The 15,480-nt window shown below is 36.8% G+C and overlaps 1 protein-coding gene across 7 annotated transcripts in view; it reads right to left on the bottom strand.

Moving 5' to 3' along the window:
* Nucleotides 1-15,480, bottom strand: part of PUM2 (pumilio RNA binding family member 2) — a 107,792-nt gene that overhangs the window by 55,439 nt on the left and 36,873 nt on the right. For all 7 annotated transcript variants that reach the window (XM_027767937.1, XM_006167669.2, XM_027767940.1 and 4 more), the window contains 3 exons: nt 12,134-12,404; nt 11,809-11,902; nt 5,301-5,426 (listed from right to left, as the gene is read on the bottom strand). In XM_027767937.1, coding sequence (XP_027623738.1) covers nt 5,301-5,426; nt 11,809-11,902; nt 12,134-12,404 — 491 coding nt within the window. The remainder of the gene's footprint in view (nt 1-5,300; nt 5,427-11,808; nt 11,903-12,133; nt 12,405-15,480) is intronic.

The following is a 15,480-nucleotide window of genomic DNA, read 5'->3' as shown; positions in this document are numbered from 1 at the left end:
AAAAAAAAAATTTTTTTTGTGTTTTTAAAAAAAAAAAAAAAAAAAAAAATATATATATATATATATATATATATCTTTTGTGTTAAAGTTTGTAACACAAAACTAGGAAATGCTATGGTACCAAGCTTGCCACAATAGTCTCTGAACTATATATATATATATATATATATATCTTTTGTGTTAAAATGTGTAACACAAAACTAGGAAATGCTATGGTACCAAGCTTGCCACAATAGTCTCTGAACTGCTTACTATAATAGTATATGAATTAACCTTGACTTTTAAAATATTAATTCATATATGAAGTAGAAGTAAGATGCAATTCTCTCAAAGCAATTGAAAATTACATGAAAATGAATGAGACCACCAGTATTTATGTGGTTAGGAAAATCAGACTAGTGAGTCTAGACAAGAAAAGAACTAGGTAATATAAGCACACAGGAAGAGAGAGATTAGGAACAAACCAGGAAAATAGAATTAATTGTCCTTGCTCTATTCTACTTTATTCAAAGTAATACTTGATCCCTAGGGAGTAAATAACATGGTGCACAACAAGCCCCACCTTTAAAGTAATGAATAAAAATATCATGACACCACATGGCCTAAAATCATCAGTGAAATTTCAGGACATCTAATTTGTATATTTTTAAGTCAAAGGCTTAGCTTCTTTTGTATAAGAAAAAAACAAAACCAGGTATATTTGACAAACTCATTAAAATGAAAAGCTTTAAAAACTTTGAAGACAAATGTTTCTGAAGCTAGGCAGGGACTGGGGTGGAGGTCCAATGGTAGCACGACTGGACGCAGATGGGAAAGTCCTGGGTTGACATCCTGGGACTTCCCTGTGCATACCAGGCAGACTAAAACTGGGAGCGAGCTACAGTGTGAGGATCCTGTTGCGGGGGTACCTATCTGTCTCAGGGGTACTTCTCTCTTTCTCAGAGAAAATGGTAAAATAAGGTTAAAAAAAAAAAAAGACTGGTAAAATAAGGTTAAAAAAAAAAAGACAGATAAGCACAACCTATAATGGGGAGTGTTAAAACAATGAAAAGAGTTTATGAAGAAAGGCACGTTGGAAAAACAAGATCCACACAACTATCTAGAACCTCACTATGTAACATAGCCAGAAGCCACTTGTGGCTACTGAACAATTAAAAGGTGAACAGACTAAACTGAAGTTGTGCTATAAATATATAATCTATACAAGATTTTGAAGACTATGCATGGAATAAAAAAACACAGTAGCTCTTAATTTCAAATACTGATTAAGTGCTGAAATAATTATTCTGGGTATGTAGGGCTGAATCAAACATATTAAAATTAATGTCATCTATTATTTTTTATAATGTGGCTACTAGAAACTTTTAAATTACACTTCCTGGCTTATACTGTATATTTACTGGATAGTCCTGGTTCTAGAATACCTAAATCCAGAATACATAGAATGTTTATCCCCAAACTAAATGACCTTTAAAAAAAATAAATTATTTAACTTCATTTATTAATTATTATTATTATAGCTATTATTTTTACCAGAGAGAGATGGAACGAGGAAAACTGAGAAAGCAAGTCCCCAGGCGTGGAACTCGAGCCATGGTTCTGCAAGAGGGAGTCTAGTGCTTTAATCACCACACCACTTGCCGGCCCCCTAAATGATCTCTTAAAGTTGCTTCTTTCAGGGACCAGCAGACGGTGTAATGGTTATATCGTTGGACTTCCATGTAATTGATCACAGTTCCAGTCCCAGACTGGGCTGCTTAAAACTTAGGCCGGGCATGTGTACATGCATACCCAAGGACCCAAGAGGAGAATGGAGAAGGGACTGTGGTGGTGTCATCCCCCCTGGGGAGTGATTTCTTGTTTTCTATCTCTCAGGTGAGCGCACATACCGTATAGGGGGGGAAAAGAATCTCTCTCTCATACACACACAAAAAGGTCTCAATCTCTCTCTCTCTCAAAAAAAAGTCACTTCTTTTAATCCCACAGGTTAGTTCTTTGTATATATACCATAAACAGCACTTTACATTCTAATGTCTAGGTAAAAGGCACCAGTAAAACACACATCCTTCTGGAATCATTTGCAGATCTTTTTTTTTTTTCTTCTCTTTTCTTTTTTTGGAGAGGTTTTTGCTATAGGGGGCATGCGCTCGCCAGACAGACAGAGACAGACAGAGAGACAGAAAGCAAGAAATCACCCCCCAGGGGAGATGGCCACGCCGTAACCCACTCTCCTCCGTTCTCCTCTCGGGATCTTGGGCATACATGCAACACGCGCCCAGCGTGAGTTTTTAAGCCCCCGGGTCCGGGACGCGAACCAGTCGACTACAGGGGAGTCCAGCGACATAGCCATTACGCTAACTGCTGGTCCCTATTTGCAGATCTTTACCAAAAGCAACCGAATGGGGGACAGGTTAGTTTCAGTCTGCTAGATGATACATCAAACACATATTTGAAATTAACCTACCTCCATTAAAAAAAAAAAAAAAACAAGATCTTGAGATCCAAAGCCCCCTAAGAAACAACTAACTGGTCTTTCAGTCATAATACCAAAAGGGGATTTTAAGCTGACTGATAACAACCGCTTCAGTGAAAATAAGCTTAAAAATCAGTGACAGTTTCATGTTTTTAAAGTCAGCCCATTCTTGCCTCTGTAACCAACAAACTACAAGTAGGACAAACTTACTTCAATCTTTGTTGAGTATCTAACTCAACCTAAAACAAAACTCTTCCCAATAACCATATGTAAGACCAGCAAATTGTATTGCTTTGTCTGACCAGTATATAAGTCAATTTTGGTTATTTCAGATTCTGAATAGTGTTTCAGGTTTCTGTAGTTTTGGGTAAGTTCTTTCCAACTCCACCTTATCTTTCTACCCCCCAAATTATTGGTACCTTTTAAAATTGCTTGAGAAACTGTTTATATATCATTCTCTCAAGACAGCTAAAGTTCTTTTCCTTATCCTGTCCCAGACGTGGGTATTCATACCATTTACCTCCAGTTTATTTTCTGAGATGCAACTTTACTCTGCACTGTCTGTGTGTAATAGAATTAGTCATTAAAAGAGAAATTTATGGTTGATAATCCCACTATGCAAAAAAACAAGAAGCCACTTGTGGCTACTGAACAATTAAAAGGTGAACAGACTAAACTGAAGTTGTGCTATAAATATATAATCTATACAAGATTTTGAAGACTATGCATGGAATAAAAAAACACAGTAGCTCTTAATTTCAAATACTGATTAAGTGCTGAAATAATTATTCTGGGTATGTAGGGCTGAATCAAACATATTAAAATTAATGTCATCTATTATTTTTTATAATGTGGCTACTAGAAACTTTTAAATTACACTTCCTGGCTTATACTGTATATTTACTGGATAGTCCTGGTTCTAGAATACCTAAATCCAGAATACATAGAATGTTTATCCCCAAACTAAATGACCTTTAAAAAAAATAAATTATTTAACTTCATTTATTAATTATTATTATTATAGCTATTATTTTTACCAGAGAGAGATGGAACGAGGAAAACTGAGAAAGCAAGTCCCCAGGCGTGGAACTCGAGCCATGGTTCTGCAAGAGGGAGTCTAGTGCTTTAATCACCACACCACTTGCCGGCCCCCTAAATGATCTCTTAAAGTTGCTTCTTTCAGGGACCAGCAGACGGTGTAATGGTTATATCGTTGGACTTCCATGTAATTGATCACAGTTCCAGTCCCAGACTGGGCTGCTTAAAACTTAGGCCGGGCATGTGTACATGCATACCCAAGGACCCAAGAGGAGAATGGAGAAGGGACTGTGGTGGTGTCATCCCCCCTGGGGAGTGATTTCTTGTTTTCTATCTCTCAGGTGAGCGCACATACCGTATAGGGGGGGAAAAGAATCTCTCTCTCATACACACACAAAAAGGTCTCAATCTCTCTCTCTCTCAAAAAAAAGTCACTTCTTTTAATCCCACAGGTTAGTTCTTTGTATATATACCATAAACAGCACTTTACATTCTAATGTCTAGGTAAAAGGCACCAGTAAAACACACATCCTTCTGGAATCATTTGCAGATCTTTTTTTTTTTTCTTCTCTTTTCTTTTTTTGGAGAGGTTTTTGCTATAGGGGGCATGCGCTCGCCAGACAGACAGAGACAGACAGAGAGACAGAAAGCAAGAAATCACCCCCCAGGGGAGATGGCCACGCCGTAACCCACTCTCCTCCGTTCTCCTCTCGGGATCTTGGGCATACATGCAACACGCGCCCAGCGTGAGTTTTTAAGCCCCCGGGTCCGGGACGCGAACCACGGTCGACTACATGGGAGTCCAGCGACATAGCCATTACGCTAACTGCTGGTCCCTATTTGCAGATCTTTACCAAAAGCAACCGAATGGGGGACAGGTTAGTTTCAGTCTGCTAGATGATACATCAAACACATATTTGAAATTAACCTACCTCCATTAAAAAAAAAAAAAAACAAGATCTTGAGATCCAAAGCCCCCTAAGAAACAACTAACTGGTCTTTCAGTCATAATACCAAAAGGGGATTTTAAGCTGACTGATAACAACCGCTTCAGTGAAAATAAGCTTAAAAATCAGTGACAGTTTCATGTTTTTAAAGTCAGCCCATTCTTGCCTCTGTAACCAACAAACTACAAGTAGGACAAACTTACTTCAATCTTTGTTGAGTATCTAACTCAACCTAAAACAAAACTCTTCCCAATAACCATATGTAAGACCAGCAAATTGTATTGCTTTGTCTGACCAGTATATAAGTCAATTTTGGTTATTTCAGATTCTGAATAGTGTTTCAGGTTTCTGTAGTTTTGGGTAAGTTCTTTCCAACTCCACCTTATCTTTCTACCCCCCAAATTATTGGTACCTTTTAAAATTGCTTGAGAAACTGTTTATATATCATTCTCTCAAGACAGCTAAAGTTCTTTTCCTTATCCTGTCCCAGACGTGGGTATTCATACCATTTACCTCCAGTTTATTTTCTGAGATGCAACTTTACTCTGCACTGTCTGTGTGTAATAGAATTAGTCATTAAAAGAGAAATTTATGGTTGATAATATAACATTTCTAAATCTACAAAACTGAACTGTAAACTATGTATAGGAGAAACGTTATTGCTTAGTCTTCCCCTTACAGCATCAGTTTAAAAATAAACAAACTCTCTGGAAACTTCAGTTCGTTTGAGATAATTTATCAGCTTTTTCTAAAAATTTAATGGCCCCAATAGATAAAAATGAAGCTTAGAACAAAATTAAAACTAAATCTATAATAAGCAACAAGTATGAGCCCTAAGTTACCTGCTAATGTTGCTGCTGCAGCCAATCCTGCTGCAGTATACGGATCGGTCCCCGGAGGTGCAGCGCTAATAATATACGGATTTGGCACAAATGCAGCTGGAGCAAGGCCTGCTGAGAATACACCAGCTATATTTTAAAAAGGGAGAAATAATTAATAAAATGCAAAGTATGATTTTCTTCCTCAGGTAAAAACATTTTTACTTTCAATCTGCCTTGGGGGAGGAGAATATATAAACAATTCAAATTGTTACTGAGAGACCTTGTACATGTTACATCCTCCAGTTCTTAAGTTTTTCATTTAAGAAATACATGTATCAACAGCTGTCCTGTAGGATTCTTGTAAGGATTAAATGTGATCATAAATATGAAATGACTGTAGTTCAAGCACACAACAGGCATGTGATGTTTATAGCTAGAATTATTACTATTCGGTAGTAGTTTTTCATGGGATCTTTATTAAGCCATGCTATGAACTAGGAATTCAACAATGAGGAAGGACGATAGAATCTGCACTCACAAGGTGTTTAATATAGGGAGAAAAACAAGTAGATTAACAATTAAGTACAATGGGTTTAGAAAAAAAGACTATTTAATAAACTTTAAAGGGGTGGGTAGGAAGAGCATCCTAGCTAAGTATTAATAGACTTTACTCTGAAGACAAAAGGGAAATAAGGAAGATTTTGAAGGAAAGTGATCTTAACCCCACCTTTTTTTTTTTTTGGAGAGATTTTCGCTACAGGGCGTGTTCGCTCACCAGACAGAGACAAGACATAGAGACAGAAACCGAGAAATCACCCCCAAGGGGTGATGGTCACGCCGCAATCCCTTCTCCTCCATTCTCCTCTCGGGATCTTGGGCACGCACGCACACGCGCCTGAGTTTTAAGCCACCGGGTCCGGGATGCAAACCGTGGTCAACTATGTGGGAGTTCAGCAATATAGCCATTACGCTAACTGCTGGTTCCTTTAATCCCACTTTTGAATCTAAGACATGCTCATATAGATTTAGTACACTGCTAAGAAATAGTTTTAAATAAGTATTTGGAATACTAGTTAAAAAGAGAAGAAATTCCTGAGTACTGAGGAATTTCTGCACTTATCTTTTATCATTGTTACTGGAAAAATCACTTTGAAGATGTGTTGTGAGGACTGCCTCTTTTGGAAAGTAACTAAGACAAGTGGAAGATAGAGACATAAAGAACATAGATGCCTTTAAAGTTAAAGGAGACCAAAAGGTTCAAGTTTTTTTCTTTTTTTTAAATCTTAAATAATTATTTATTTAATTTTATTTCTTCTTCTTCTTCTTCTTTTTTTTTTTTTTAATTTGACATTGGGCACATGTGCTCCCCAGGAAGCGTCAGAGAGAAAAGTAAAATAAGAAAGCAAGCGGCCCAGTCTGGTACTCAAACTGCAGTCTGCCACAAGGGAGTACAACACCTTAACCTTAACCACCATGCCACCTTCTGGCCCCCAAAAGGTTCAAGCTTTAAAAGGCCATTAAAGGAATTAGGGAGGTATATGGGTATAAACGTAGATATACTTTTTTAAAAAATTATTTAAAACAAGAAGGAAAGCTCTGACCTTACATGGTTAGCATTACTTTAACACCTCACAGATCCTTTATTTCTCTTCTAGCCTTCCATAGGTCATGTGGTTTTATTTCCAATTTATACCTGAGTTTTCCCTGGATTTCCTGTAATATAGAAATTTTCCAACCACCTACACAATCCTATCTTTTCCTTTCAGCCAAATGGATGAGTGTAAATATGTTATTTTTTAAAATACAGCTATTATCTCTTTCTGGCCTAGCCCTTAGGCCAGGCCTAGTCTGTTAACGTATTTTTATATGAACCAGCTAAGACCAGTTTTAACATGGTTGGAAAAAATAAAGACTTTAACACATGGAAATTATATGGAATTCAAATTTCAATGTCAATAAGTTTTATTAGAACATATAATACTTATTTATATATCACTTATGATCACTTTAATGCTAAAAGAGCAAAACTGAATAGCTGTTACTAAAGCCTCATAAGCTTAAAATATTTACTATCTGGCCCTTTAAAGAAAAAGTGTGTCAATCTTCATTCCAGAAGAAATCTTCCGGAGTTATTTCAATCAATACGGTAGTTTCTGAACACAGTTTCTGGAAATGAGATCAGCACTAAGTGGGAAAATGCATACCTGATTTTAAAAATTTAAAGAATGCAGGGGCCGAGACCACTGCTGGACTCCCACATGGCTGACAGTAGTTTGAATCCTGGACCCTGTGGCTAGAAAATCACACAGGACAAGCAGATGGCTAATGGTTATGCTGCTGGACTCCCACATGACTCACTGTGGCTCACGTCTCAGACTCAGGAGCTTCAAACTCATGCCTGGCACATGTGTGTGTGTTTGTGTGTGCATGCCCAAGACCCTGAGAGGAGAATGAGGACAAGGGATTACAGCGTGGCCATCCCTCCCGGGGAATAACTTCTTGCTTTCTCTGTCTCTCTCTGGCAAGTGCATGTGCCCTATAGCAAAAACCTCTCTAAAAAAACAATGCAGAAGCCAGCGGGTGCCATGCTCGTTAAAGTACTAGACTCTCCATGGCTGAATGCAGTCCAGGTCCCAGACCTGGGGGCTTAAAAATCAGGCTGGGTGCATATGTGCAAATGCCAAAATCTGGAGAGGAGAATGGAGTACAAGGGATTGTGGTGTGGCCATCCCCCCAGAGGGGGCGGATTTCTCATTTTCTCTCTCTGGCAAGCACATGTACCCTACTACAAAAAAAAAAAAAAAAAAAAAAAAAAAAAAAAAAAAAAAAAGAAAGAAAGAAAGAAAAGAAAAAAAAAAGAAGTGAGAGAGTACAAACTTTCTCATCAGTGAAGTTCTTTTTTTTATTTTCTTTAAATTTATTTATTATTATCATTATTATTTTTCAGTTTGATCAGAGAGACACAGAGAGAGAGAGGAAGTGAGAAAGCAAGCCACCAGGTCCGAGACCCGAACCGTGGTTGGCCATGTGGGAGTCCAGCACCTTTAACCACCATGCCACTTGCCGGCCCCATCAGTTAAGTTTTGTACTGATTACATATTTAAACTATATCTTGGAAGTAATTTCTTACATAAAATACCATTTATTTTCCCCATTTATTGTTAACTTCATAAAATTTGACTACTAAACAATTAAAAATTATATATGGTATGAATTTTACTTTTATTGGACAATGGCGTTCTAAATGAGATATATTGTCCGCCAGGAGATGACTGGGCAGACTTTGATGGGAAGGAATAATAGCCAACAATAAATAAAATTGCCTGTAGAATGAAGACGGAACTGTGGAATCAATTTCAGTACATTATGTTTTCTTGGAAATACTTCCATTTTATTCAAGTTTCCAAATTTATTTGTATGGAGTTGTCCAGATGGTTTCACAGAGAAGTCTTGTCACATCTTTAACAATCAAGTAAATCTAATACTCAAAATATTGGGTTGTCAGGAAAGTCACGCAGCATTTTTGCATAGAAAAATACATCATGACTTCCCCAGACTACCTGACACTAAGTCATTAATATAGGAAACATCCCTAAATTCTTTCCTTTTTTAAAGAATTATTTATCTTATTTTATTTATTCATTCATTTACATTTATTTTAATTTGACCGGAGAGAGACACTGAGAGATAGGGGGGAGGGGGGGCGCACAGGAAAGTGAAAAAGCAAGCCACCAGGTCCAGGACTTGAATCATGGTCAGCCATGTGGGAGTCCAACGCCCTTAACCACCACGCCACCTGCTGGGTCCTATATCTCTAAATTCTTATAAAACAAGTATACTGATACTAAATCTGACAATGAAAACTGCAAAAACATATGCAAACTCAACTAGTTTGAGTTACATGTACTGATACAAATGTCTTAAAACATTAGCAGTCTGAAAGAGAACATTAAGATAATAATAATTACATACACACGTTTTATTACAATGGAAGAATGAGTCAATTATTAAAAAACATCATTAAAAAATCTAATATACAGTCAAGAACTTTCATAAATATCAATTAAATATAGGCCATTTTTTTTTCCTTTTTGGAGAGCTTTTTGCAATAGGGCACGTGCACTTGCCAGAAAGATCGAGAGAAACAGAGAGGCAAAAAGCGAGATATCACCCCCCAGAGGGGATGGCCACACCACAATCCCTTCTCCTCCATTCTCCTCTTGGGATCTTGGGCATGCACGCACACGCGCCCGGCGTGAGTTTAAGCCACCAGGTCCGGGACTCAAACTGCAGTTGACTACATGGGAGTCCAGCGACATAGCCACTATGCTAACTGCTGGTCCCAAAGATAGGCCATTTTTAATGATAACAAAACACAAAATACCGAAGAATAAACTTCTCAAGAAATATGCAAGAAATGAGAAAAACTTTAAAATACTCATATATGCCACTAAAGTAGACTTGAATAATAGAAAAGATATACCATGGCTAGTTAAGAATACTTAAATGTCTGCGACCAGCAGGTGGCGTGGTGGTTGGGGTGCTGGACACTTCCACATGGCTGACCACGGTTCGAGTCCTGGACCTGGCGGCTTGCTTTCTCACTTTTTATCTCTCTCTCTCTCTCTCTCTCTCTCTCTCTGGTCAAATTAAAATAAAATAAATGAATAAATAAAATTTAAAAATCAAAATAATTCTTAAAAAAAAAAGAATACTTAAATGTCATAAAGATGTTGATTTTTCCTAGGTAAATTAAATAACTTAACCCGATTTCCTGAAAGTAGATAAACTGATCCTAGGGAACCAACAGTTAGCATAATGGCTATGTCGCTGGACTCCCCACGTAGTCGACCATGGTTCGCGTCCTGGACCTGGTGGCTTAAACCTCACGCAGGGTGCATGTGCGTGCATGCCCAAGATCCCGAGAGGAGAAGGGATTGTGGCGTGACCATCCCCCTGGGGGGTGATTTCTCACTTTCTGTCTCTATGTCTCTTGTCTGTCTGGTGAGCGCACGTGCCCTATGGTGAAAAACCTCTCCAAAAAAAAAAAAAAAAGAAAGTAGATAAACTGATCCTGAAGTTCACATTAAAAAAGCAAGCAATAACAAAACACTTAAAACTCTAAATAAGGCAAGCCATAGGAATATTAGCCTGCCAATTAAGACATCTTAAAGCCTCAAGAAATAAAAACTGTTCTACTGGCCAATAAAAAGACAGGAATCAGTACATTTATCAAAATGAAGGGAGGAGAGATTAAGTACAGGGATAAAGAGGAATAAGGAAAAAAAAATAAACAGAGCTGGAGAGTACACATTGCTATCAGATCACCTAGTGTAGAAGGACACCTTTGATTAACACCAAAAATAAAATTTGGGATCTAGGAATCCTAATGCATGGACCCAGAACATTATGTAGCTAAGGGAAGAGAACCAACTTAGTATATCTCCCTTCCATAGCCACAACTTTGTCAACCAGGAAATTAAGTTTAGCCAAAATCAGATATGCATAAAAATAGTGACACAAACCTCCATGTGATAAAATGACATAAAACTATACGTAATGCTGTTCAATGTCACGTTAGTGGTTTTGACATGGCACTATAATTATGTGAGATGTAACTGTTGGAGGGAAAAAATGAGTCTTTACTCAAACCCAGTCTGGAGAACCTCTCCATACCTTCTCTGCAATGTCACCTGAAGCTATAAAATCTGCATTATGTTTCAAAATTAAAAATTAAAAAAACAAAAAAAAAAACAAAAAACTGCAGTCGACTTATTTTACTTCACACACTACTATAGGGAGGTTTACAATCTAGAAGGTAAACAACAATAACAAAACTATTCAGGTAATGGCTATGAGCAAAATTTACCTACATTAACTGGGAAAGGAAGGGGAGAAATAAAAACAAATAAGCCCCAATACTAAGCCTGAACTCTAGCAATAACAAATGTATAACTCACATTAAAGTTTTAAAGGTCAAAGATCAAATGAACTAGAATATTTTTAAGACGTTTTCTTGAGATTCCTATTCCCAAACAATCTTTTTTAATTGCTAGAAGGTATGTGAGCACGCATGCGTGGAAAAAGCAAGAGAGAGTAAAGGAGAGGAGAAAGATTTAAACCACTGTAGGGTCACATAGGATCCTGGCCCCCTACTTGTAGCACTTAACCACCACACTATGGGGCTGAAACTCCACATTATTTTTTAAATGAACATTCTGATTTGATAATGGACACAAAAAACTATATTTGAATTTCTAGATGTTTGACTCTCTCGACTTCATATTGGGGGAACGAACTTAGATATTAACAGCTTTTATCAAGTTTTAGATTTTTATTTGGTAAATGATACAATCAGAAACAATTCTTCCCTAACCGCTACCACATATTCTGTTATTTTCTGATCTCAAGATGTTTCAAAAAGTAATGAATCACCGCCAATCAGTAGATGAAAAATGAATCATTCTGAACAATGTAACACAAGACTTCTATTAATATCTAGTAGAAATGGTAACTTACAAAGACTCACCTATATGTGGCTGCTGAGCTGCTGCTAATGCATATTGCTGCTGCTGAGCCGCAGTTAACTGTTGAACTGTTAGTGCGTTAGTCCTCTGAAAGAGCTGTTAGGGTAAATATTTAATACAAAGATTAGTGTCAAAACATTTCATTTCTAATTAGAAAAGTCTTAAATACAATATTTGAAAACATTTATTTGAAGCACTTTCTCAACTACAAGAGCATTTTAATAAATCTTTAAGTGTTCAATAACCCCCATCATTCATGTCCGTGCCTCAGAGCCCTTTAGGCTATACCAATAAAGAGGAGTTTCTTAAAGAAAAGGCAAACTTTACCTGCTGCTGGGAATTGTAGTCAAAAAGGCCTACAGTAGCTCCTGAAGAGTCCATTGGTACCTGATTACCAGGATAGTCAAACTGTAAGGAATCCAGACCAACTTGTTCCATGGCATCCAAGTTCTGAGTTTCAGTATTTGAAAATTCTTCAACAAGTGGCTTGTTAGCTGTAGGATTAGGAAGAGGCCCCAATCCTTCTGGGGGATTAGTACTGGGGCCTAGGCGCTCAACTACTTCAGTTGGAGAGGCTTGACGACTTCCTGGAGTACGACTACATAAAGAAAGTAGAAAAGCACTTATGAATAAAAATAGTACATCAATCAAATGGGTGAAAACGGAAAGTAAGAAAACTATGTAAAACAAATGGCTGTAAAATAGAAGGCAGATAAGGCATTCTGGGTCACTATTTTTCATCATATTCCTTTTTTCCCCCCACTTAACTTTCTCTGATGAGTTGATAGGGGCCAGAAGACGGCATAGCAGTTGTGTCACTGGACTCCACATGGCTGAACGCGGTATGAGTCCTCAACCCAGCAGCTTGAAAGTCACGCCGGGCACATGTGCATGTGTGCCCAAGATCCCAGGAGAACAGAGAAGGGAATGTGGCATGGCCATCTCCTCAGGGAATGATTTCTCTCTCACTGTCTTTTTTTCTCTCTGGTGAGTGCACATGCCCTAAGGCAAAAACCTCTCCAAAAACAACAACAACAACAATAATAATAAATTACTGGTCATTCTCTTCAATTTAAATAACATGAAGATATAACTCAATTTTACTGGGAGAAAAATTGGCCAATATATACCAAGCTCATATTACCTGAAAACTTTGTCTCAAATCAGACAAAATGATTAATAAGCCTGAAAAGCAGACTATTAAAAGTGGCAAATAGGGAAAGGCTCAAAACCAAAGACCATCTATCATACTACTGCTCTATCCACAGCACAAAATTTTACATCTTGCTTAATATTTAAGAAAAAAATTGATCATAAAGAGATTATGTTCTTCATAACTTAAAGGGATAAAATGTGGGACATGGTAGAAAAAGACACTAAAGTAAAAGAAAAGGCTGGCTCCTGATTCTGTCTTTCAAATGATCTCATTTTTCAGGGCCTCATTTCCCATTTCCTTACTAAGGAAACTGAGATGACCTTGTGGTTCCAACAAGAAACAAAGAAACTTATTTGTAAAAGCCCTTTATGATGCTTTCCACAGACTACCCTTATCATATCAATGTTTCAGTTTAAACTATCAGGGAAAAATGAAAATACGTGGTATTTTTTTTTAACTTAAGTATTCATACCATGAAAAGTATTCTCCATTAAAAAAATTCTCTACTGTATGGCTGCCTTAATTTTCCCAAGAAATTCATTAATGGTTAAATGTAAAGCATTGGCTTCTCTCTTTTTATTTAACATCCTTCATGTTCTAAACTTTACCTTATTTTTAGACATAAGTGATCCTCATAGTCTATCTTTTCTTCTACATATATATTTTAAATAGGATTCTTTCCTTTAGTAGAAAGTTTATTTTTCTAAGAAACCATATATTCAGTCTTCTGAAGTATAACTACACTGAGTAAATGACAGTAACGGTTACATCTGGCGTCTAATACCAGTTGATACCTTCTATCTAAAACTGCAGGCGCCCTGTTTTGGAATAAACTTGCTAACATGTACAGCATAGCTGACAAAGCAATTTCTCAAATTATTTTCCAGTTATCAAAGTGCACTTACATTTTATATAAAAGTCAACCACTATCCTTGCAACATTAGGTTTCAAACTCCACTCCCCTTTAACCACACCTAACTTTCTAAGTTCCAAAGGTTAATTGTTTATTCAAAACATTTGGGAAGAAAAAATTAACTAACAAAATTTTATTTAAAATAAGTCATTTAAAAAGGAAGAAGTCTTTATCTTCTTTCATCTGTTTCAGTTCTACTAAAGTATATACTGATGATGTATCAATTAATATACATATTAATGATATACCAGCATAGTGACCACACGGCCATGGCTATCCTTTTGAATTTTACACTGTCAAGTAATTAATACTCCATCTAAAATAATTATCTTAAACATATCAATATATCCCAAACTTGGTAAGATTAGAATGCTAATAAATTATATAAAGTTCACATTAATCTTTCTTTTTTTTAAAGTCTTTGCTATAGGCCATGTGAACTCGCTGGAAAGAGGCAGAGGGTGAAGGGGGGTGGTGTTGAGAAATCATCCCCAGGAAGGATGGCCACAAGGCAATCCCTTCTCCATTCTCCTCTTTGAACTTTCAGGTATGCATACTCGCCCAGCATGTTCTTCAAGCCACCAGGTCCAGGACTTGAACTGTGGAGTTAGCCATGTGGATTCAGCCATCCAAACCACACCAACTAGCTGGCCCAGTTCATATTAATATTTTAAAGGAGAAAAGTAAAATCTTTCACATGAAATAACTCATTCATAGTAAAAAGCAAAAGACATATTAGAAAAGAATCACAGTGTTATCAGTGGTGCTATTTTTCTTGCTATAGTTAATGGTGTATTAACACTTCAATTATAAATGTACACTCTGAAAGGTTTATCTCAACTGAGTTTTAAATGCATGCTCTTAACTAAAACCGAGATTAGGAAATAGCAGAAGAGCAATCAGGATAAGGTTCTAAAATAAACTGAGGAACATTGAATTTATTTATTGTCAAAAGAGGTTTACTGGTTTTGGATGCATTTTTTGGATTTAGAACAGGTAGAAATGGCACAGTTTAAGCACTGTTACTTGCTTTTGATAAAAGGCAACAAATGTAAAGGTCTATCGCAAACCATGTACCTACGCTGTTAGAGAGGATTCCATGGTTCACAAGATCTCAAAGAAAAGGCTCATTTTTCAGAAACGGGCCCCAAAGCATCTGACTACTGAAGTACAAAGTGCAAGAAATTGTACAAAGAAACAACACCCTCCCAATATGTAGATTACACACACACTGCCAAATATAAGACAAAAGCTAAAAGAAAATACTTACTTAACTGCCATGAAGAGACAACAAAAAAAAACTGTATCGTAAAGAGTTTCTGAATTTAGAGCTTTCTAAAGTTTCTAAACTATTCTCTACTTCCTATTAGCAGGAACAATATTAAGTATTACCACAATCTCATATAGTATAAGAACAAAGGTCAAGGTTCCTGTGCTAATCTGGTCTCATTTTTAAGATTAAAAAAGTTAAACAGGAGGTAGGGAACAAGTACAGGAATAGAAGAAAGAAGGAAATTCCACTAAAAGGTGCTCGAAAGCAACCCCAAGAATAGAAGCAAAAAAAAAAAAAAAAAAAAAGGAAAAAATCTACAATTTACTGCATTT

The sequence above is a fragment of the Tupaia chinensis genome, unplaced genomic scaffold, assembly GCF_000334495.1.
Source record: "Tupaia chinensis unplaced genomic scaffold, TupChi_1.0 Scaffold144952_1, whole genome shotgun sequence".
NCBI lineage: Eukaryota > Metazoa > Chordata > Mammalia > Scandentia > Tupaiidae > Tupaia > Tupaia belangeri.
This window is presented reverse-complemented; position numbering and strand designations above follow the sequence as displayed.